Here is a 23,065-nt window from a genome sequence, read left to right on the forward strand (position 1 = left end):
TAGGCTGCCGCTTTTCGCTCCGGTCTGATTTTGCGATCATTTCTACTGAACAAGTCTCACACAGACTAGATGAAGGAAAAATGGAGATTTGATCTTCTTGGGAAGTGAAAGTAACGTCACGTGTTCTAATGTTTTCATAAAAACAGGTATGCCAGCGAGCAAATGAGAGCCATTGCACATAACATTATTCACGAGCACGCACGCAGGGTTGGTATGGGCGTATCTGTGCTATAAAGGTGATTTCTTCTTGATCAATGTTTGATTTCTTTTAGAATTTTTTAACATTTTCAATGTTTGAAAACTTTTTTTCCGTGGCGGCACCAAGGCTCTGGAATAAACTACTACTCCAGATCAGGCTTTCATCGTCAGAGGCAGTTTTTAAGGCTAATCTCAAGACTTATCTTTTTAAGCGTGCATTTGATTTGTAGTTTTTACTTGTGGTTATAATGTATTTAATTCTTAGGATTTTAATTTTTACAGTTTTTAGAGTATTTTAAAGCGCCATTGACAATTTATGGAAGATGGCGCTATATAAATGTATTTAATTTTAATTTTTAATTTTAACTAATTGCTAAAGAGATATTCCTTGGCAAAAGGCACCAAATCAATTTTTTTCAATGTGTTTGTTGTTTTATTGACGCTTAAAAACAATTTTTATTCAATGAATGTTTTCAATTCAAATACCAAAATCTGCTGGGCTCGATGTTTCTATGTCGTCTGAAACATCGCTCTCGAGGAAGGTCGAACCTCGCTTCAATAAGTTTTCTTTTTATTGAAATGTTTTTGAAAATCTACTGTGGAATGACCTGTTTGCCCAAGAGACTGTCTCACAGCCTGGGAAATAACCATCTTTGTGGCTTCTTTATCATCCATTAATAATCTCATTATCATTAATAAATATGTAGTATCATAATGTTTCCACTACACAATGCACAATCAACCTCGATTCATGATCCTCTCTAAACCTGGGAATGAGGTTGACGAGGCGATCTACATCGGTATGGACTACATCGAGAGAAAAGTGATCATGCATCATACTAGAATTGTACTTTGTCATGATGCACGACCACAACTTTTTGTAACGATATCACAAACGTTGATCAGGTGGGATAAAAGCTCGTTTAACTTAGACGGGAATTTGCTAATCTTTGATCACGTTTTAAAAATATTGTCTCCCTGAGTTTTGGATAACTATATTGTTAACTATATCCTGTTAAATATTTGGGTGTTTCAGAACGAGTTTCAATTAGGCGTCGAAACTTAACAAGGATGAGATTGGTTTTCTTTACTTCGCAACGTGATCGGTCTACACAACTCACGCAGTTCCCTCAGCCAATCAGATACAAATCTAAAACCAATCGCGTCCTGGTCACTGACGTTTCCCGCGCTTGAGGTAGCTTTGAGTTCTCATTGGCTCCTTGTGATATAGGTCGCCGTGATAACTAAGTTTTTGGTTTTTCGACACTCAATGGAAAAGCGCTCTAAATCCAGTTTTGAGAAATGTATGTACATAGTTCACTAATCCTCCTCAGAATCAGCGGAGCCTTCATCATCAGCGATGTCCGGCATGGGGAAGCGCAAGAGTGCCGCAACACCGGACAACTGGCCAAGCTCTGCAAGACGTAAATAAGAAACATAAAGTTGTAGGAAATTTTACATCATGATGAAAAATTACAAGAAGCTTATATTTAAAGAAAGGCGTTATTCGTTTCGTCACGAGCGTGAGGCAAAGGAAGAAAAAATAATCTATGTTCCCTATGAGGTATCGAACCAAGGCCATAACAGTGGCGGAACTGGAGGGAAGGCGCGAGGAGGTCTTGAACCCCCTACCCACTCCCCCCCCATTCAAACCCGTGGGGGTTTTCTTATTACTTGTCTGACACCGACATTCTCTCCCAACGACAGGATCGCATATTACAACTCAACTGATGTTTTCTTTAGTAACGGGGGGGGGGGGGGGGGGGGGTTGAGAAAGGGGGGAATTAGCAGGCGTAAGTTGAGAAGTAATTTTTGGACCCACGATTAAAAATTCTTAAATCCGCTCTGCATGAGTTGTGTCATCTCTGACAAGTACTCTACTTGCTGCTTGTACCAGCAGTGCCGAAAGTGTCGTGTGAGTAAACAGAAAATGAAAGGTGGCTTATGTTGAGCTCGATCGTCGAATATTGAAAGATATTATTCGTTAATTACGACAACGTACAAAAAAAGTGCATACGTACGTTCTCCAGAAACATGTAGACTTGAAAAAACCCTGCATTGAATGAAAGCAAATTAAAACCCTTTCAAGTCCTACTGCTAAACTTTGAAACATTCCACCGCGTTAGTAACTAGAAGCTCGTAACAAACCTGACTTCGCCCCCATTTTCTTTAACACTTTCAACAAGCTTGACATATCTTTTACGAGTTGGCAAATCTGTCGACCTAAAAAGACATTGGAGGAAAAAAAAGAGAGAGAAATAGTACAGTCGTAATATTTCACCATAAACATTGTTGATTTGAGGTTTTTGCCAAACCTTTCGCAATTTGAGCAGTATGAATCGTCACCGCAAAAAAAAAAACCCTATCAAACTCTTTCCAAAATCAACACACTGAATTTTATTGATTTGGTATGTCTGTGCACTTTGAGATTCATAAGGCAAAGGGCCAGAGAGTTGTTACTTCGTATGGAGTGTGAATCGCGGGCTAAAAGAACTGATGCGCTTAAACTGCCTCTTTTCCTAGCAACATGCTGAAAGAATCACCACACTCTGAGCAATTCCTTGTGCAATTTTCTAATACTATTCACTTTTTGAGCTGATACATTATTTTTACTTTGAGAGAATAGTTATTTTGTGAATCAATTCTAGAGTTCTCATTTAGATATGCCGTCGATTTTCAATTACAAAGCAGAAAGGAAAAACATGCTCTTTCAGGATGAAAATAAGCTGAACTGAATTGTAAAAGATATCGTTATCATTCGTTCCTGACCTGAAAAGTTCATCAGTGACAAGCAGCGTCTCGATTGCCAAAGCTTCATTGGCCTTCTCCACATGTGTAACGCTAATTAAAGATGAAATTACAGATGCTCTGTTGAAAATCTGAACAATTTCACCAAAACAACGATTTTCCTTTGGTTAAGTCAGCCCTCGAGCCGAGTAGCGCACATGGATAGTGTACCATTCTCCCCGGGTTAAGAATGAAGAAATGTAAAACGGTTTCCGTGTTTACATCAGGCTATGTAAACACGGAAACCATTTTACATTTCTTTTATAAAATAACTAATGAAAGAGGAACGAAAACCGTGTTTACATACGCTCGTGTAAAATGGTTTTATGGCCAATCAGAGCGCGCGTACTATTTGAACTATTTTATAAATATTATTATAACATAGCTAGTAAATTTGTGTAATCAAATTCAATTGCGCGAGCGTGCTTCATATTCCTATTGTGCACGCTCGTGACGTCAGCAAACAAATCCCTCGAGAGAAAAAATTTTCCATCGGGTTGAAAATGTTCTAAAACAATTGGTTCCTACGTCAGCTGTGCGTTCATCGAGATATGAAGCACTTGGGAAGTTTGGAGAGCACTCAAGAAGCTAGAGTTAGAGAGAACTCTTACGCATCTTTCGTGCTCTCCAAACTTCCCGCGTGCTTCATATCTTGATGAACCCACGTTGACGTAGGAACCAATTGCTAATTGGATAATAAAAACCATTCGACAATTTGATTTTCCATCAGAAGCACTTCCTTGGAAGATGCTGATGTAAGTTCAACGAGTTTCAAGTGCAACAATAGACGCTCCTCCCTTGAGTGTCATGAAACCAAAACTAAATAATCACAGCGGCCAACTTGAGCAAAGGAAAGATTTAGCGCCAAAACATGTAACCGTCTTCAAGCGCGGGAAAACGCGGGTAACTCAAGCGCGATTGGTTTTACTCTTAAATTTGATTGGTTGAGTGAGTGGCGCGAGTTTTCCAGACCAATCACGAGGAGCGTTGAAGACAAACAAATGCAAACCGCATGCTTTGGACACTCAATTGAATATTGCTCTTTCTGCATAATACCGAACTGAAAAAGTAACATCATAATAAGGTGAAGGATACGTCACAGCAAATAGACCTACCCATAATAAGCTCTGTCGGGTTCTGCATGTAACATTGTGAAGAAATTATCCAAAGCTTTTACTTCGCTTGATGCCTGTTACAAGTAAAATGAGAAAAATAAATCAGCAGAGGATAACCGACTACGTCGAGACATTTCTCGTCACTGGAACTGTTGACGAGACCTGTGATTTAGAATGCTTGAGTGTCGTTAAACCAAAACCAAAGTTTATCACAACAACCAACCAACACTTTTCCTTTTAAGATATAAATCTAAACAATTTCGACTTACCTTGGTGTCTGCAAGTCTTGCAGTGACAGTAGGATCCGCCAGAACTTCTGCACATCATGCAAAACAAACACATGGGTTAAGCCGTTTCCTCTCGACTGCAATTCATTAGATGTGATTTCATTAAAATCAATTTCGAGATCCGTAGAAGGTTCTTTATATCCTCACCTTTGAGCGAATGTTTGTGACCCGATGATGAGTGAGCCTGAAAAGGAAAAAAAATCGTACACGCTCTAGTGAGCCGCGCCCTCTATCTTAAGCTCTCTCTATACTAAGCCACCCTTTCTATTGAATTGAACCCCCCTCTCTAATAATATGCCCCCCGTCTTGAACTTCAAGTGTTTTATCAGCCCCCACCCCCTACTAATAAGCCCCATGCTCTTCCCCCTCTCCCCGCCCCTTGGAAAAATTCTTATGTAGTAGTTTTACTGCGTATCGTTCGCCTGGAGTCCCTTTCACAGCCGTTCTGTTGAATGGCATGCAACACTTGGGGGAGTGTTACATGAGATCGCAAAGAATGGCAGATCCCGCCTAAAAAAAAGGAGAAATGTGGCCTTTGTCCTGTAGACTATCCAAGTTCAATTAAGTTACAATTAAGTTCTAACAAATCTATAACGTTTTTAAATCTAAACTTACCAAGAGAAATTTTGATTTGTTATCAATGATTGCTTTCCAATCATTCTTTACAGCTTGTTGGAACATATAATCACAAAACTGATCCTGCAAATATCATTTAAAACAACTACTTCACCACATTGGTTACTCAACACTAATAATAAAAAATATATACATAAAGAATTAAAAGAGACATCTTAATTACTTTAGTTCTCACTATCAGTTAGAAGATGAAGAAATACTCCTTCCTTTTTCTTCTTTCTGAGTTGCAATGTATTTTTCTGTGCTTGAAGAGGAGCTGAGGGGTATAAGTTATAGGCAAATTTTCCATACACACCGTATGCTGAACTGTAGGGATTTACAATTCTGCTACTATTTCATTTTCTAACATTAGCATAAAGCTTTTTTGAAAAAATTTACCACGTTACCTGAAAATCATATCAGTTACATAAAAACAGACATAATCAAAGTGCTCTGTGAGCAAACTCGTGAATTGACACATGATTTTTTGGATTATGTTTAATATTATCTGGGTTAGGGAATTTTGCGGTTGATTGTCATATCTAGAGTACGAGCAGTAGTTCAGTGTTCGCTAATGTAGCAAAGAAACAAAGTAACGTTGGGATAAGAAGGCATTACAATTAAAATGATCTTGCTATTGCATTTGACAAGGGTGGATGATGTCATGTGTTTTAAACGTATATCATTTCCGTTTCTGGTTCAAAAGAAAAGGTTGGAAGTAAATGTGGGTGAAAAGTGAAATTTACTGTCTTTCGTTGTAAATATTAGAAAATCAAGGCAATACTTTCTTAATGAAAACATTAACGATTCCCTCTTTATCAAATGAGACAAACGGGAACGAGTTTTGAGTGATATAACTAAGCCAAGACTGCCACCGTCACTTTGGATCTCCGCCTGGGTAGATTTTAGTCACGTGCTAGGCAACGTATAATCAATAACAAGATGGAATTTCATTTCAGGCCTATTTATTAATTTTGTGGTGTATAACTTTCGCAGTTTAGTACGTAATATGTATTTTGAATCTTCAAATTGTCTTGAAACTTAAAAGAAAATTGTTCTTTAAAAATTCACTGAAAATCGGTAGCTAAAATTGTTTGTTTAGGTGTTATTTGATTTTCGTGTTAACTTGCAATTTCGTTAGTCGCCGGCATCTTATGTTGTTTCACACACGAAAAACACACGATACCAAACGTAATGATCGATTTTGTCCTCAATCTCACGCCGTAACAGAAAAAGCTTTTGAACATCTGTAAACTCCGAGCGCTTCGCAGTAAGTGATATTTTCAATGAATCTTCGGATTGTTTTCAAGTTCAAGGATTGTAAATTACAATTTTATGAAAAACGAAGGTTGTTCTGTTATTTCAGAGTGAATCCTTGCATGCCTGCCTGTCGCTGGCGCCGCTTGTTGAAACAAAAACGAAAAAAAAAAATTATTTTAAGATTATCATTGGCTTCTTTGTCACACCACTACTATTCTTAGCAACAAAGGTCGCCCTTTCCTTTGTTTATTGCTCGCCAAAAACTATCAAATGCACTCAAAAGCCTAAAATCGAAAAAAAGTTTACAGGAATCGACCAATCGAGCGAGCGAGCGAGTGCCACTCCCCAGATCGTATCTATAACTCGCTCTTGCGCATGCGCGCAATTCACGAGTTAAAAAGGACAGAAATAAAGCTGTGATGAGAGTCCTTTATAACAAAGAAAATCCCTCTTAGACAGTTGCTATCAGAGTCAGTTTACTTTGAAAAGCTAAAATTATGATGATAGCAAAAAAACAAAATCATGATCATATGTACCCCTTTCCTCTTTCACTGCCTCTCTAAGGACTTAAACAGTTTGTGCTTCTCTACAACTAACCTTGACAAAGCCGGGACTAGCAACAAGAATGCACTTGATGACTGAAAAATCAGAAAATAATTAGGAGGGTGTTGACATTCAGCAGTAAAAAGTGCATGCATCCATAGGTTGGTAGCACATGCACTATGAAAATTTTGTGCGATGTTTAAGATTAGGATGCAAAAATCTGAACAAAAATCTGGATTGTGAGAGTGAAGGGTCATGGAACATTTGTTGTAAATTGTAAGGGGTGGAGGGGGGGGGTGCTCAAGACTGAAGAGGATGTAGAACCTCTGGCAGGCACCAATTTTTTTTTTTTTAACCTGGGTGCTGCATGGTAATCAAACATTTTTGCTCCAATTGGCTAATTGAACAATTTGGTTACATAAAAGTCAGATTCATAAAATAGAAAACATGAAAAAGTGGGGTTGTAGAGATATTTCCTTGCATAAAACAAATTATTGCTCAACTAGTTAATATATAAATGTACATGAAAAATTGCGCAGGTCTGATTGGCTTAAAACTAGTACATTCTCATGTAATTAGAGTACCAAGTTGTAACACAAGTGCAAAGTTTTAACATGAGTACAAATTACAAATAGCACACGCACTGTCAAAATATCTATCTGGACTCTCTGATTTATTTTCATATACATTATTAACAAGTAACAACATGATTTCCCTTGCAATTTGGTATAATGGGCACTTGTAAAATTTTCAAAAGCTACAAATTGCATTTGCCCTACTGGCTTGCACAATTTTGTTGTTTTTGAAAAATTTACTTGTGCCTATTAACACCAAATTGCACTCAAAATCATGTTTACTTATTACCTATACTAACTGTTGATTAGCACTAGCAATAGCAACTGCATTGGCAACTGGTCCAATAAAATTTTGGAAGCCCCAAGGGAAGAATCACAGATTTTCATTTTTTAAGCACTGGTTTACATGAAGAAAATAAAAAATTCTTTATGCTACATGTAGTTGCCTGCTGGCAGGGAGCATTAACAATCAGTTTTCACAGTTGATTTTTGGTTCCATTGGTGACCAGCTAGGGGCAATTTTGAACCCTGTCAGAAGGGAAGACTTTCCAGGGATCAGCTCCGTAGCAATACCATGTAATGATAGAGAACCATGACAAACGTACCTTCAAAATTAATATGCCTGAGAATACCCTGGATTATAGCATCATAAAACTTAAACAAACCCTGTTTAACAAGAAATAACTCTAATTAATATTCAAGCTGTCACAAAGAGATGTACCAAACCCATTGTTAAAAATGCTCAGGTACATTTACTTTTGAAAAAAGTGAAAACCCAAATAAATGTAATTTCCAATTAATAGGAGCTTAACATCATAGTTCTCATTTACATTGTTGTTGATATTTTGTTTATTCAATCATAATACCAGGGTCTTATAAAAGCTGATAAATGGAGGTCTACCACTGCATTTAAGACCTCTCACCATCTGTTTAAGCTGCAAGCAGGCTCTAGTGTTTGGGTTTAGCCTTATGGTACAGCTGCCTATTACATTATCAACAGCTGCAGGTAGGTATTTACCTAACATGATTGAATGTCACATGATCATCTCATATGATTGAATTAGTCCTTTGAGACCTGTATGCCTGAAAATCAAGAGCTTTTTCAGCTTTTTCTTATTCACATGGCTGGAATCAAAATGGAAGTTAATCAGACTCTTGACACTGACCTTGTCATGTTGGCCACAGAATCCTTTTCTTTTTCGTGGAATATTCATGTCGATCTTTGCTCTAACAATGGTCATACTTGATGTTACTAGGCAGATATGGCATAGACCTGAAAGAAAAATAACACAATTTAATGACTATAGAATACTTCAATTATTGATGTAATAGGAAAATAGCTCTCAAGGAGGTTTTATTTCGGGAATTTAAGGACAGATAACTCAAAATAAATTTTTTTTAAGAAAAAATGGTTATGCCCACTAATCTCACTGTTTACTCTTCACTGTTTAAAAAAGTGGTATTACGTGTAGCTTTGTTGATTTTCAGAACAAAAATTTGGGGAGTAACCCTAAATGTAATTGATTCCTTCAGTAACCTTTTTAAATTGCAGGAACAACTTTAGTCATCAAATGATCAGTAGGGTGTTAACTATAGCCTTATGGATCAGCTGAATTGAAAAGACTAGAAGTGTTGTTTTCTGCTGGCTGAAGAACAAAAAAAAAAAGCATACATGTCTGGGAGCCTAGGTGCAAGTTTGTGAGGGGTTTAGTGGTTGGTTGGTTGGTTGGTTGTAATTTACCAGTTTTTGGTTGCTGTTTGGTGCTGCCTGACCCTCTGCTCTTCAAGCTAAGTAGTTTTAACCATCTCAATGTCATTAAGTTCTCTCTTCAATGTAATGCAGCCTTTGTTGCCAAGGGTCCTCAATAAGGTTGTTAGTAGATTGGTAATTAAATTTTTGAAGTTTGTTGTGGCATGTAATCTAGAGAGCATTTTTATTGTTGGTTGCTCTGTTGTAACATTTTCATGTTTTTAAATAAAGGTTAAGCTGCATGGTTTGGCCTGACATGGTCTCCAGTTATTTGTGAGAATAAGCCCTCAAATGACCTACCTTCATGAAGTAAAATGGCTCCTAGATCAGCATGCTGTGCTGGGTCACAAGCCATTTCTGAAAAGTAGTAATCATATTTATCTTCAATCCCATGAAATGATTTCATAATTTAAGTTTTCAACCAAATGCATTATCTCAACTTTAGAAGGCTAAGGTTTATTTTCTGTTCAAGTCAACTCACCAACTCTTTCTAGAGCGATGATGTCCCAGTACTCTTTGATAAGAGTGAACTTTCTATTCAACTCCAAGTCTATTGTATGGTAAGCCCCCATCTGTTGGTTGTAAGACAATTTGCAACTTCCAGGTTAATCAATACAATGGAAGGGAAGGATAAATATGTACTACCAAATTGGCCCACACTCTGCATTACAATCAAACCATTAAACAGAATTTCTCCTTACAATATAAATACAATATCAACCAAGTAAGTGATGAGAATAAAGAAAAAAATCAATTTGTGGATAAAGTTGATAAATTGATTCAATACTAAATTCTCTGAACCAACATTGTAAGAACTGTATGGTTGACAGTAAGGAGAATTAAAAATTTGATCTGGGATTTAAAGGGTTAATGAAGTGAAGACAAGCACAGCTTTTGTTAGACATACCTTAACATACTGATTTTCTTGCACATTACGTCCATTAATCCTCAACATACATGCTTGGGTATCAAATTCAACTCTTGCTACAGCAATGCAAAGAGTTGTTCGAACTTTATTGCTGCTGACTGATCCTGTTGCCGACTCTGTTTGTACTCGTCTGACAAAACAAACAAAAAGAGACTATGATTTTTACCATAGATATTGTTAGCAGTATCTGTCTTCCTACTTTTTCTCCCATTATGGAGCACAATGTGTTTTTTTACATCAGGCTTGACCAAATATCCAACAGTTATTAAAATGTAATAGAGCTGATTATGATCAGCTCCCAGTTGGTTTGTTAGCTCAGTTAGTAGAATACTGCTCCAGTATTGCAAGGTGATAGGTTCAAAACCTGTACAGACCTGAATTTTTTTCAGGCTTTTTTTTCACTACTGCTAAAGTAGTGTTTGTAACTTTGAAGATCGCTTTCATGTTCATTTCTTTATTAATTGTTCACATAATATGATTTTCATATATTTACAGTCATTGCTTCATCACTTCATGGGTTTGTGATGAACCAAAATGGTGACCAGCTCCCACTTGGCTTGTTAACTCAGTTGGTAGAACACTGCACTGGTTTTTCAGAGGTTATAGGTTCAAATTCTGTGTATACCTAAATTTTTTTTCAAGCCTTATTTTTACCACTGCTTAAATAGTATTCATTACTGCAAAGATCACTTTTTTATTAGTTATCAGTATTGTAAGTAACAGTGTAATTACTTGACAAATACAGCTGAGCTTGAAATTTCAACACTAAGATAGTTGATGAAGGTGAAGTACAACTCAACTCTGTCATGCTTAGTTACTGAGAGCAAATGATCTACTTGTTTATTAAGTATACATTAATGTTATAAGTTGTCTAAAACTTAACAATAATTAGCCAGACTTATGTTTTTATTTCATTTTGTTTGCAACCACACGTTGTTGGGCTACTTACTCTATTCACTATCTATCATGGAATAAATAGCGAGAAGCTTGGCCAATAAGAATGCAGCATTTGTGATGATAAGCCAACATATTTATACTTATTTTAATCACTGTAAATACTTTACCTGATAGTAGTTGATCTAAGGTGATCGCCAACTGCTATTAGGTTATATGCATGCCACATATCTTCAGCCTCATCTGGGACAAGGACAACTGATCTAAAAGTGTTGTTACATGAAAAACTGTAAACAGCATGTAACTAAGAAGAACAATCATGAAGGAGCATTACAAGCCATTTTTTGTATCCTAAACTTTTCCTAATCTATAAAAAAAACCCAATCTGCTTATTTTGGTTGCAAGTCTATGCAAGATCTGCGTATTACCCCCCTGAATCATTGTGCATACAGTTATCGCATGAAGGAATGCAATTGCAAAAACAATTGATTGCCTTTGGGTCTTCAGCTTTGTTTCAGAATAGAGTGGGGATAAAACGAAATCTTTACCCATTGTCTACAACGATTGGCACAAGCTGTTGATTTCATAGCAGAGATGCCGACTTCTGGAAATCTAAAATGTTGATATGGGTGATACATGATCATAACACCTACCAATTCGACCTCATCTTACTCACAAACTGATGCCTATACTATGGATACATTCACTTAATCAAAGATCGAAAGTATTGAAAATACAGCCAACAATAATTTAAAACAACATTTCAAGATAGTGATCCGATTTTTCGCAGAATATGTATTTTTCATCAGACGATGGTCTGGAAAAATGGTAGAGGTTAGTTAAAAATGATGTTAATGACCAAATTAAGCCTTAAGACGTAAAACTACTCTGATCAGTGATTAAATAGTTATTCTGATTAGAGAGCTCGAGAACTCTATGTCGGGATATCAATCGCCTAAAGCTTACGTTTCTAAATTTGTTTACCTAAACCCTTACCCAGAACTGTCTTTCTCGAAATTCTTTGCGATCAGTTTCATATTTGAAAGCTATGTCCTTTAAAACTCCCACAGACTCTCAGATGTAATAAAAATATAACTATTAAACACTATCAGTGTACAAGCAGAGATACACCGGCCGGTACTTTGATCGTCCGCCATTATCTGTCGTTTCGTTATCCTAGACCCAGTCTTTTCTCCTGCATTATCCCCTCGCGGTGTTTTCTCAGTTGGTAGGAGTGCAGGTGGAAAACCACAGGTAACTGTGTTTCCAATTACACAAAAAGCCAGTCTTAGGCACAATTAATCCAGCTGAAATCCTGTTTGCTGTATTCACTTAGAGTTGTGGGTGCAGATTTCTTTAAATGACCTTGCCTGATGCATTGGTCATTATTGGTCAGACTTACTACTGTTCAAACTGGCTCCAAATGCATCTTTATTGCAGCTAAGCATTGCCAAGGGAGAGGGAGATGGTCCATGTTCCAAACTTTTGGACCCAGAATGCGGAGTCTGTGTCAAAATTTTCAGCTGTTGCAAAATTCAAATATATTTCTAAACTCAGAAATCTGCTTTATCGTTTACTAAAATCTGCAAACCTTCGCTATTTTTCATCAAGGCCAAATCTATGGATGGGCAAACTTGTTCACCCCTTCCTTATATTTTGTTTCTTGCACTCCAGAATCACTTGAATTTATCAAGTGTCAAAGAGTAAGAGAAGAAGAGAGAGGGAGGAATTGAGATGTGTGTGGGATTTTTCTGTAAGTGGGTCTCGTACATGCCTTTTCGATCTCCTTTCAAGGCTATTTTCAGGGATGCTACATAAAGCCCCCTCCAAAAGTAGCCTTGAGGGGAGCATCGCCTGACATTCGAAAGAAAGTTTAGGTTGCTTTGAGTTGCTAATAAGATCACGAGAACCTCTGAAGTAAAACTCCATAAACCCTTCCAACACTGTAAGATTTTATTAACACTTTTATTAATCAATATGCTTGGTTTAGTGAAGAAACTAAAAGAAAACTATGGGGAAAACATTGCAACTTATCTTAACCCTTTAACTCCCAGAAGTGATCAACATGAAACTTCTCCCTATAATATCCTTACATTATTCAGCAAACAGGTGATGAGAATATTCAGACTTATCAAGTAGATGTTGTTAACCTGATCTAACACAAACTTCTCAAACTTTATTTACAAGGAAATGGGTAGCAGGTAGAAGAGAGAATTAACCATCAGATCTTGGGAGTTAAGGGTTAAAAAATGTTTGCAGCAAACTGACAACATCGTTATTACAATTCTTCTTTTCCTTTGGTCTGCTTACTGTGCTGGAAGGAAGTTAAAATATCTAAACGCTTCTTAAATTGGTCTTTCTTCTTATCAGTGATTTTGTCTTTCAAGAGTTTTTGAACACGGGTGACCTCGTTGTCCACATAGTCAACTCCTTTCTCCTGAATCTTCTTCATAATTTTAACATAAATGTCCCCACTAGCCTTCTCCTTTTCATCTGTGCTTTCTTCCAAGGCCTTTTCTGCTTTCTGAATGATATCAGCATAGGCAGAATTGTCACTACTCAAAAGATCATCAGCAAGCCTGTCAAACCTCTCAATGCAATTTGGCATTCCTTCAGTAAAGAGAATATAAATTAAAATTATATTCCATTTAGATTTAATTTAACCCTTTCACTCCCACAAGTGACCAAGACAGAATTTCTCCTTACAATATCAATACAATATCAAGCAGGCAGGTAATGAGAATAGAGAAGAATATCAATCATGGGATTATTAGTTGATCCAATACCAAATTCTCTGAACTAACATCATAAGAATTGTATGGCAGATAGTGAGGAGAATTACTAATTAGATCTTGGGAGTGAAAAGGGTTAATTGCCAAACATACTTCATTAATTTTATGCATTTTATTTATTACTTATGCCAGCATCTTTTCATAACTTTTTATAGCAACTGCCCTCCCCCTCCCCCCCCCCCACCTCCTAATCACAATGTACATCAACTCACTACCCTCTACCTGCTGGTGGTTTTGTGGGAACTTAAAGACAATGAATAGCAAAGCCAAGAGAATAAGCATAGCATAAAACTGCAAAAAAACCACCAGCTCCACAAGCTATCTACCTTCTGAATAATAAAAACTACCCAAGAATGTAAAGCAACGGTATGTATATTCTATATACTGTTCTCTTTACATGTCTTGAGATGCTGACAAGGAGAATTTATATAACAATCAAGAGCCTCTTTAGTTGGTGATCATTTCTAACTTAGATTCTTGTTTCCAAGGTTTTCTGAGTTTCATGGTGGAAAAAAAAAACCTGCTTTGGTGGTTTGCCACCAAAATAGTTAACATACCTATCCACAGCCGTGAGTTGGTTTTCACAAACTTAGCAAGTTCATCAGCGTTCACTTCTCCTTTGAAATCAACTGGGCTGGCATCATTTTGTTTGAACAGCTTGTACACAGGAAAATCATCTTTGCTAATATCAAAACGCTCCCGCAGGTCGTCATTCTCTTTTTCACCATATTCTGTAAAAAGAAGATAACTGGACTGTCAAACCCTTACCAAGACCTACCTTAAACATTTCCCACCCATACATGAGCTAATAAATCACAAAACAACTCATTAATTTAAAATATGTTTTCCTCATTAGGGTGGATAAGCTTGAATATAAATTTCCAGGTTTAAGTCATATGTGTCTAATGGTCCATCATCCATTTCCTTCTCAGTATCTAAATGTCAGTTCTCTACACCATCTTCCATACATTTCATATATCTTATCTGAGTGAGGTAATATGATGTTAACCCTTTCACTCCCAATAGTGACTAAGACAGAATTTCTCCTTAAAATATCAACACAATCTCAAGTGAACAAGTGATGAGAATATAGAAAATTATCAATTAGTGGATTATCATTTGATTCAATACCAAATTCTCCAAACTAAAACTATAAGCAGTGTTTGGCAGATAGTAGGGAGAATTACTAAAGAGATCATGAGAGTGAAAGGGTTAAATCAAGCAATATTTCCTTGTTGATATTTCCATTCCTTTGCATTAACTTTCTGTTTGAAAACAAATGAATATTGTAGGGAGAAATGCATCCTTCATCATTTTCGTACCTGACACTCCAACTTCAGCTACCAACAACTCAGGCTGAGAAGAAGCTTTCTCGGCAAACTTTTTAAACTCGTCTTCTTTTTCTCCATAAGCATACTGCTTGTCAAATTTAACCAGCACTGCTTTGTGTTTTCCAATGACCTGCCTCAGAATAAAGTTGGAGAAGAAAAAAAGTCACTTGACTAAAACAGATCGTTGAAAGAGTGACGTTCATAATTTCATGGCCTGTAAGTACAGCTGTAATAAAAATAACGCTTACGGAATACTAACAAATTAAATTTTTTACGAGGCTTTGAAAATAAAAATGAATGAAAAAGTAGAGTTTGCAGATCAAAGCTTTCAAGCCGGCCAATGAGATGAAAGCACGTTGTCCTCTTAATTAATTAACGAAGGTAGAGGATACATGTGCAAGGTAGAGCTGTTCATCACTCCATGTTGATCGGTTATTTTAAATAAAAGGGTCGTGAGAACGATAATATGTAACATATCTGAGGCTTCTCTTTTTTTTCTCTTTGACAAAAATGCAAGTTGAGCTGCTAAAACCATCAGCTTTATTTCAGTCTGCAAATTTGGCGATTTTGGTCAAAGACAAAGCCACACACTGTATGATTTAAAAATACCTTGTCGAAAGTTAGCGTATCCAGGGGAACAGCTCCTTTAGCTGTGCCTTCCACGCTCAGCACACCCAAACTCGTTAATACAATCGCAGTAATTAAACTGGTAAAAGCCATTATAGCGAACTCGTTCCGATAGCCTCTGAGGACAGGTCACCTACTTTCGCTCTTTTCAGCCCTTTGAGCCTTCAAATACTTAGATCAGTGGATTAACTACCGGAAATTAATTTATGGTAGAACCCTCAATAATAATTAGTTTCTTGCAAGTACTTCTGGGAAACACACATTCCCATAAGCCCACAAGCGCATCACGCGGCTTCAGCTCTTTCTTCGCAGCTGTCACACTCTCGAACGTGCTGTATTGTTAAATACTTTTTTTTTTAAGGAAAGCTTGTTTTGAGTCAGATTTTGGAGCATTTATTTTTGCCCAAGGTAAGATCAAAACACGACAACTTGGTAAACGAAACGAAGTTCGTGCGTTCCGTTTTAAATTCACACATTCTACGCTGGCTACCAAGTGAAACGCTTGATTCTTTGATTATTGATCCGTCTCTTCTAAGTAGGAGTATTCTCAGATTTAAATATTGATCTCGGAAAGCTTGTAAGCTTTTAATTTAGGAAAGAACTATTAGTCTTCCAGTCAGTGGTAGCCTAAAGGAGTTTCAGCGTTTAGCTGATTCCTGAATATTTAAATTAGATGACTGCACTTGGACGCAAATAACTAACAATGTCAGGTGTAATCAACAGCTCTATTTGTAGTTAATATTCGACAGATTTTCCTATGTATATCTACTTCGACATTTTTCCTACCTTGTTAAAGTACTTTGAACACGGACTTACAACATGAAGAATCAACTGAACTTAAAAAATATGTTCAGTTCACCATTTGTTCGTATTTCTGGCTAAAACTTTTCTTCGCTTACTTATGTCTGCATCCATAAGTTTTTTTTTCTTTTTTTCAGCTTATGTTCATGGTTCAAGTCTTTTAGAGGACTTGACAATGGCAATCAGGGAAAAATTGAATTGAGTTTGCAACTCATCTCTAGCTAGATGTTTAGTGTTTTTTTGAGAAAGGAAAAATAGTGACAGGTTTGGCTTATAAAAAAATTCTTGTTACTCTTTTTGTCGGTTGCCAAATGTTGAATTTGAAAAGGGTAATTTAGTATTATCAACTGAGTTGATAATGCAAATTGGCCAACCTTAAGAGTTTCAAAGCTGACATTTTGAGTGTAATACCTTTATCTGAGTGAATCATTTGCTCTGACAAAGGGCTAAAGTTCAAAATGTCAAATTTCAACTCTTTATTTTGGCCAATTTACCTTATCAACTCAGTTGATAATACTAAATTACCCTGTTACACTCTCCCACCAATGCAGCACCACAGTTTCTTTAAAAACTTACCCTCTTTATTCATTTGACTTTGAAAGGGTTGAGCTTGGAGCTGTAAACGAGAGAGCTTATTAACCCTTCAACTCCCATCAGTGACCAAGACAGATTTTCTTCTTACAATATCAATAGAAAATCAAGCAGACAAGTTGAGAGTAAATAAAAATAAGGAATTAATAGTTGATCCAATACCAAATTCTCCAAATTAATGTTATGAGAGTTGTATAGGAGACAGTAAGGAGAGTTATAAATGAGATCTTGGGAGTTAAAGTGTTAATAGAGTTGCAGTTAAGAATCATTTTGACTTGATTTGCTTGTTAAACTGTGGCGGTTATGTTGTTTTTCAGATGTCTGGGAGAGGTGGTCCACATACATACAAAGTTTATGTTGGTAACCTTGGGTCTAATGGTTCCAAAGCAGAGCTAGAAAGAGAGTTCGAGAGATTTGGAAGACTCCATGATGTGTGGGTTGCTCGCAATCCACCTGGATTTGCCTTTGTAGAATTTGATGATCAGCGTGATGCTGAAGATGCTGTGAAGTCACTTAATGGTTCTCGCATTTGTGGAGAAAGAGTACGTGTAGAAATGGCTCGCAACCGTGGCAGAGGTGGTGGGGGAGGGGGAGGGGGTCGATCGGTTCGCTCAGATTACCGTGATGACCGTAGTGGGGGTCGCCGTTTTGATGACAGAGCTGACCGTTTTGATGACAGGTCAAGGTCACCATATAGGTATGTTCTGTTGTATTACGATCTGCTTTTGAAAGTATTCCCCTGACAGGATTGCATTTGATTTCAAGTTTGTAGTTAATGTAAGAATTAGACTTAATCTAAAATTCTTAATTAAGTCTGTGAAGGTTATTTTTCCCTTACTGAGAGCTTCTCTGAAATTCTCAAAGGTAATGATCTGAGTTTGCCTGTGAATGACCAAGATGGTTTTCCTTACAATATCATGGCAATATCAAGAAGACAATTAATGAGCAAAGGGAAAAGTATCAACAGGTTGATTTTTAAGTTAAACCAAAGCCATATTCTCAGAACTAACATCATAAGAATTGTTTGGCAAACAATAAGGAGAGTTACTAGTGAGATCTTCAAAGTGAAACTGTTAATTTTGAAATCCTATTAGTCCATGGGATCAGTGGATGACTGATATGGAAAAAGTGTTCAAAGTACTCTTCTTCTGAAGATAAAATAAGAAATAATCGGTAAATTAACAAGCATAAATTACCTTTGCCTTTATATTGGCCATGCTATGTTTGTTATCATTCCTAGTTGTTTTCTTTCATGCTAGCTTAAGGGCTGGTTTAATGAGCTGTTGGCTTAATGTATGTGATAACACATATGAAATGTGACAGTGTTGCTGGGACTGTGATATATGACAATTTAAAATTTGAAGCAATGTAGTTATGGGCAGTCACATTTCAAAAGTGTTTTTGTAGTTATGTCAAAAGGGCATTTCAATTGAGTGTCTCAGAAACAAGACCAAAGTAATAAGCACATCCAGTCATAAATTTGGAAAATAACAAGTCAAGCTGAAAGGAGCTCTGAGTAAAAACAGCCAGAAACTGCCAGATGCAGGGAAAAACATGTGACTGGTTGTGATTGAATTTAATTTTGTATCTAATTGGCTATTATGGTACAGGCTTTGTTGACCAATTGTATAGCAAACAAACTTGTTCTAAACAATCATGTGACATTTGACACTCAATTGAAAATTTATTTCGATCAATGTGGTAATACTCTATTGCTGATGTTCATGTCATGTCTGGGTTATTCTTTAGGGACTACTTAGCTACACTCCCAATGATAACCTCGCCCAACTTGACCACTTTCATATGGTTCTGAGCCCAGCTTCCTTCGAAAAGGATTCTCCCCAGCAGCCCCTTCTCCCAAGCCATGGACCAACAACCTTTCTTCAACTTTTCACCCACCTCCTTTTCACTTCAACCTCCCTCAGTTTTCCATCAGTTAATGGTCATTGTAATCCCTTCATGCATCCTTCCAACTCCTGGCATAGACCTTGAAAAGTGTTCCTCTACCCTTTTTTAAAATTCTCGCACACTAATTTGGTCATCGCTGCATTTCAAGACTCAAGGAGTACCCGAGCTGACATATTTAGGTGTAACTTCGGAAAACTACTGGTCTCCTGGGGCATGCTATAGCGACGCATTCATTATTTTCTGGTTATGGAATTCCATATGATACTAAAGGGAAAATTCTTCAGTGTCTTGAAAATTGGCCATGGAGTGGTAAACAACAGAGCTGTAACAATACCACACTTGCTTGAGGGTGTAGTCATCTAGAGTGAGTAAGATGAAGTGTTTGCTATCTTTGGTATGCCTCTGAACTTTACATTTACTGCACTACCAACTGCAGCCTTCAATAGGGGACTAAGTGAGTCAACTGGCTAAAACGAGAGTCATCACATCGGAGAAGCAACTGTTGCTAAGTCTTCCTAATGTCAGAAAATTTGCTGTGTTGTGTCACTCACTCACGATCATCGGTGGCAACTATAAGCTGTCAGTGACCACACCTGAAGACTCCAGAAGGAAGAGCGTGACTCAAACCCTTTTAATCATGCCAGCCAATTTCTCCCTTACACAGCTTTGTGAAATTACCATTTCAGACTTCATCTTGAAGCCATAGGTAGTGTCATTGTTGTAGCTTGTGTACACTTTGGATTAAAAAGGGTTTTGTTAATAATTATGTGGGATCAAAGGAAGTTATAACTTGTAACAAAGACAAGGGAATTGTGCCGTAAGGGTATAGAATGTATTAGTCCTTGTGTAGATAAATATGTCAACCTGTTCATTTCCAGTAGGATAAGAATCTAAATTCTCCTTGATATTTCAATACATTGTTAAACAGAAAGGAAATGAGAAGTAGGAAAATTATTCACTAAGAGATATTATTTGAATAGAAGAACAAAATTCCCCATCAGAACCAACAAAGACATGTATTGTTATTAAAGTGGAAAGTTTGATATACATGTAACTGTCAGTTATTAGGGTGCTTTGTTGAAGATGGGTACTTTCATGTCTTTGTGCATCTCGTTTTAGAGTTATAGTTGTGATTATGTCATCCAAATTTAGAAACATTGTCTCATCTGTAAATGGTCTCGTCAACTGTGCACCAGTCATTGATAAAATAATTTAGCTTTAGTTTTGCTATATTGATTTGCTAAGGGTAAATGGTATTGCAAACATTTTATTGGTTGAAATAATTTTGAAACATCTGTGCTTGTATTAGGAACACATATATTGCAATTGTTTCAGAAAAATTTTATGTCTCTGCCATGGAGATTGATTGGGGTTGAAATTCCATGTACCATGTGGTTTTGGAAAACCCCCACTTTGAATTAACACCTGTAGAATGTTTTAACCACACTAGGCAAAGGGCTCTGTTGTTCAAAAAAATCTGTCAGACTTGATGCAAGTCACAACCCTGGATAATAACTACAGCACCCTTTATTGAAGTTCTTTTGTTTTTATTTTGTATGACAGGTCACCACCACGGCGAGTGAGAGGAGGAAGGTCTCCTGAAGGAGACAGGCATGTTTTTATCTCAAGTGTACTTTTGTTTACAAGCACAATATTTTGTATCATTTATATTTAAGGTAGAATCTTGTAGGTTCATGCTACAGAAACCAGGAATTAGCTCTGGCAGACATGACCCATTGGACTGTTAGGACTGAATCCTAGTTAAAGAGTTAAAATACACAGCCCAGGCACTTTTTGCACTTTTTCGTTTAGAAGTGGTAGTTTATCTGGGTTTCCAGGGAAGGCTAGAAAATAGCTTTGAAATACTGTGAATTTTGCAAATGGTTATTTTGCACAAAGGCAGATTTGAGTACTTCCTTTGATATAAATGTAGCCATTGGAAATGCAATTTTGTGAAGTTTTTACTTCTTCTGCAATTTTATCCTCAAGTTTATACTCTTTTTTCTTTTTTGTCAACAGGTGGGGAGGAAGGGGAAGGAGCAGGTCTCGTAGTCCTCGACGTTACTAGTCAACTCAACCATGGTAAGGTAAACATAGCGTCAAACCTGGCATTACCAAATGATATCTAACCAGAGAGCAATGCATAACATTTAAATTTTAACTGGACCAATGAGATTGATACAATGTGAAATTAACCCTTGAACTGCCAGAAGTGATTATCATGTAACTTCTCCCAATGATATCCATACATTATCCACCAAACAGGTAATGTGAATACTGAGATATGAGGTGGAAGTTGATCTAACACCAAATTCTCGTAACTGATTTGCAAGGAAAATATATAGCAGCTAGAGGGGAGAATTAGCAATCAGATCTTGGGAGTTGAAGGGTTAAAATAAAGATCTAAAAAACTGTAGAGATAGTACTTCATTAGCTAGTTACAACATAACTTCTTTTTAAAAGACTAGTATGGGAGTCTAGCCAATGACCTCCTGCAGCTTACTTGCACAAAACATAGCATGAATGCTTCACATTTGTTACCATATTACTGTTGTTTGTTTGTTTTTTTAATCCATATGTTAATTTATCTTTGTGGTTGTCTCATGCTGATACTCATTCAAATCATTTGAATTTTGTTTGTACAGGAGCCTTTGTACCAATTGATTGGTGGACAACTTCGCACAAATCAGCCACCTTAACACCATGGAAAATGTTTTTAACATCTACGACTATAACTTAAAGATTCTTTTTCACTTAGTTTGCTGTAAATGGCTGATTTTATGTGGTACAAAAAAAACTGATCTTTTTAATTTTTTCTTATTTTAGCACCAATCATATTTTGTTTAAATGACTCAGTTTACTGAAACTGTATACACTCAATTGTGAAAATGTTGACACCAAAAAAAGCATTAACAATGGACAATGAGACCTCACAGCTTTTATGGTCAGATGTACATGATAACCACCATTGGGTGCATGCGGTGAATGATGGAAGCTATCAAAGCTTTTCTGAAAGAAAGGGATTATCATAAAGAAAGGATTTTACATGAATAACGAGAGAAGTGAATCACTGAGTATTTATCTGTGCCCGCATTCCCCAGGAAGCCATTGGGTCTCATCATCTTGGATTATACTTTTTTTTGTTTTCACATGTTTATGAAGGAAACTGACTGTATCAAAATTACTATACCTGTGAAACTTTTAAGATGTTGCATTTTAAACCTTTTGTTTTGCATTCATATTTATTTGTACCCTATTACTCTATTAAAGACCTGAATTAAATTCAAGCAAGAAATGATCTTGTCACCTAAGGTTCTCAAGAAAACATTACCAGTTCTACAATGAGTTTCACTGGGGTGGTGTACTCTTCATCCTAGGATATGCTTTTCAGGGTAGAGGTTTGAAAGGGGAGGGATTCCACTGGCCTGTGCCAGGGTTTTGGTTTAAGTACATAAGGGAAAGAACAGATGAGTAAATATCAGTCAGAGGCAGGTGTAGTCTGTGCAATCCTTCCTTCCCACCACCTTTTTTTCCCCTTGGCTTGAAGTCAACCTCTATTTTTCGTCTGGTCTTTGTTCTCCTTTTCAAAACACTGGATGACTATTAAGCCAATTTTTCAGTCTTTTTCACCAGGTTGTTCACTTTTTTCCACTGAGTGCTTGTAATTCTCTTGGATTTTAGATATTGATGTGTAGAAAAGAGAAAAGGAAACTAAATTTGGCGTGTCTTAATTTCTATTATAACTCATTGAAATTGTTACTAAAATGAACAGCTATTAAAACTTGTTATAATTTTGGAAAACTTTGCCTCTTTCTTTCCTTTGTCCTTGCATTGGCTTCTCTAGAGATGTGTTGCCTTGTTGTGTGCTAAAATAGAGGTAACACTTGCCATAACATTTTCAAAAAATGATACAATTTGGATCTAAAGCCTTTATCTTTAATGTGGAAGGTCATGGGGTCAGAGCCACTGTGAACCGATGTTCAATTCTAGCAGATCTGAACTTGCGCAAAGATTAAAATCAATGGAAAGTTGCTCAAATAAACAATAGCTACCAATTCATTAG

The 23,065-nt window shown here is 36.8% G+C and overlaps 3 protein-coding genes across 6 annotated transcripts; 1 reads left to right on the plus strand and 2 right to left on the minus strand.

Annotated features, from left to right (window-relative positions):
• Positions 1-608: 608 nt before the first annotated feature.
• Positions 609-12,157, minus strand: LOC113665826 (protein pelota homolog). The gene is made up of 16 exons (XM_089189601.1): positions 11,949-12,157; positions 11,123-11,215; positions 10,038-10,188; positions 9,612-9,702; positions 9,431-9,487; positions 8,547-8,653; positions 7,986-8,046; positions 6,860-6,900; positions 5,003-5,086; positions 4,535-4,571; positions 4,370-4,416; positions 4,101-4,174; positions 2,968-3,039; positions 2,347-2,421; positions 2,220-2,251; positions 609-1,613 (listed from the first exon to the last, which is right to left on the minus strand). The coding sequence occupies exons 1-16, from the start codon at positions 11,987-11,989 to the stop codon at positions 1,519-1,521; spliced, it is 1,158 nt and encodes a 385-aa protein (XP_089045727.1). The 5' UTR covers positions 11,990-12,157; the 3' UTR covers positions 609-1,518.
• A 730-nt stretch (positions 12,158-12,887) lies between these two features.
• Positions 12,888-15,879, minus strand: LOC113665821 (endoplasmic reticulum resident protein 29). The gene is made up of 4 exons (XM_089190563.1): positions 15,685-15,879; positions 15,067-15,205; positions 14,302-14,475; positions 12,888-13,562 (listed from the first exon to the last, which is right to left on the minus strand). The coding sequence occupies exons 1-4, from the start codon at positions 15,793-15,795 to the stop codon at positions 13,231-13,233; spliced, it is 756 nt and encodes a 251-aa protein (XP_089046689.1). The 5' UTR covers positions 15,796-15,879; the 3' UTR covers positions 12,888-13,230.
• Positions 15,880-15,959: 80 nt separating this feature from the next.
• LOC113665819 (RNA-binding protein Rsf1) lies at positions 15,960-22,289 on the plus strand. Of its 4 annotated transcripts, none has more exons than XR_016181740.1 (6): positions 15,973-16,110; positions 17,412-17,791; positions 18,844-19,708; positions 20,566-20,613; positions 21,022-21,084; positions 21,648-22,289. XR_016181740.1 is itself a non-coding variant. In XM_027181538.2 (5 exons), exons 2-4 carry the CDS (start codon positions 17,412-17,414, stop codon positions 21,068-21,070), a joined length of 477 nt encoding a protein of 158 aa, XP_027037339.2. In that variant the 5' UTR covers positions 15,973-16,110; the 3' UTR covers positions 21,071-21,084; positions 21,648-22,289. The 4 variants fall into 4 exon arrangements, 1 of the variants encoding a protein (XP_027037339.2); XR_016181741.1 differs by having other exon boundaries at positions 18,844-19,366; XR_016181739.1 differs by having other exon boundaries at positions 15,960-16,110; positions 18,844-20,613.
• Positions 22,290-23,065: the final 776 nt, after the last annotated feature.

Source organism: Pocillopora damicornis, chromosome 12 (genome assembly GCF_964200805.1).
Source record: "Pocillopora damicornis chromosome 12, jaPocDami1.2, whole genome shotgun sequence".
Taxonomy (NCBI): Eukaryota; Metazoa; Cnidaria; class Anthozoa; order Scleractinia; family Pocilloporidae; genus Pocillopora; species Pocillopora damicornis.

What these genes read in the sequence shown, in the direction of transcription:
- LOC113665826 (XM_089189601.1), bottom strand. Translation starts at nt 11,989, where the DNA reads ATGAAACTGATCGCAAAGAATTTCGAGAAAGACAGTTCTGG. An exon ending in CAGGCATATTAATTTTGAAG is followed by an intron (nt 6,901 to 7,985) that starts GTACGTTTGTCA and finishes CTGATTTTTCAG; the next exon opens with TCATCAAGTGCATTCTTGTT. An exon ending in TCACAAACATTCGCTCAAAG is followed by an intron (nt 4,417 to 4,534) that starts GTGAGGATATAA and finishes CATGATGTGCAG; the next exon opens with AAGTTCTGGCGGATCCTACT.
- LOC113665821 (XM_089190563.1), bottom strand. Translation starts at nt 15,795, where the DNA reads ATGGCTTTTACCAGTTTAATTACTGCGATTGTATTAACGAGTTTGGGT. An exon ending in ATACGCTAACTTTCGACAAG is followed by an intron (nt 15,206 to 15,684) that starts GTATTTTTAAAT and finishes ATTCTGAGGCAG; the next exon opens with GTCATTGGAAAACACAAAGC. An exon ending in AGCTGAAGTTGGAGTGTCAG is followed by an intron (nt 14,476 to 15,066) that starts GTACGAAAATGA and finishes TTCTTTTTACAG; the next exon opens with AATATGGTGAAAAAGAGAAT.
- LOC113665819 (XM_027181538.2), top strand. Translation starts at nt 17,412, where the DNA reads ATGTCTGGGAGAGGTGGTCCACATACATACAAAGTTTATGTTGGTAAC. An exon ending in AGGTCAAGGTCACCATATAG is followed by an intron (nt 17,792 to 20,565) that starts GTATGTTCTGTT and finishes TTTGTATGACAG; the next exon opens with GTCACCACCACGGCGAGTGA. An exon ending in AGGTCTCCTGAAGGAGACAG is followed by an intron (nt 20,614 to 21,021) that starts GCATGTTTTTAT and finishes TTTTGTCAACAG; the next exon opens with GTGGGGAGGAAGGGGAAGGA.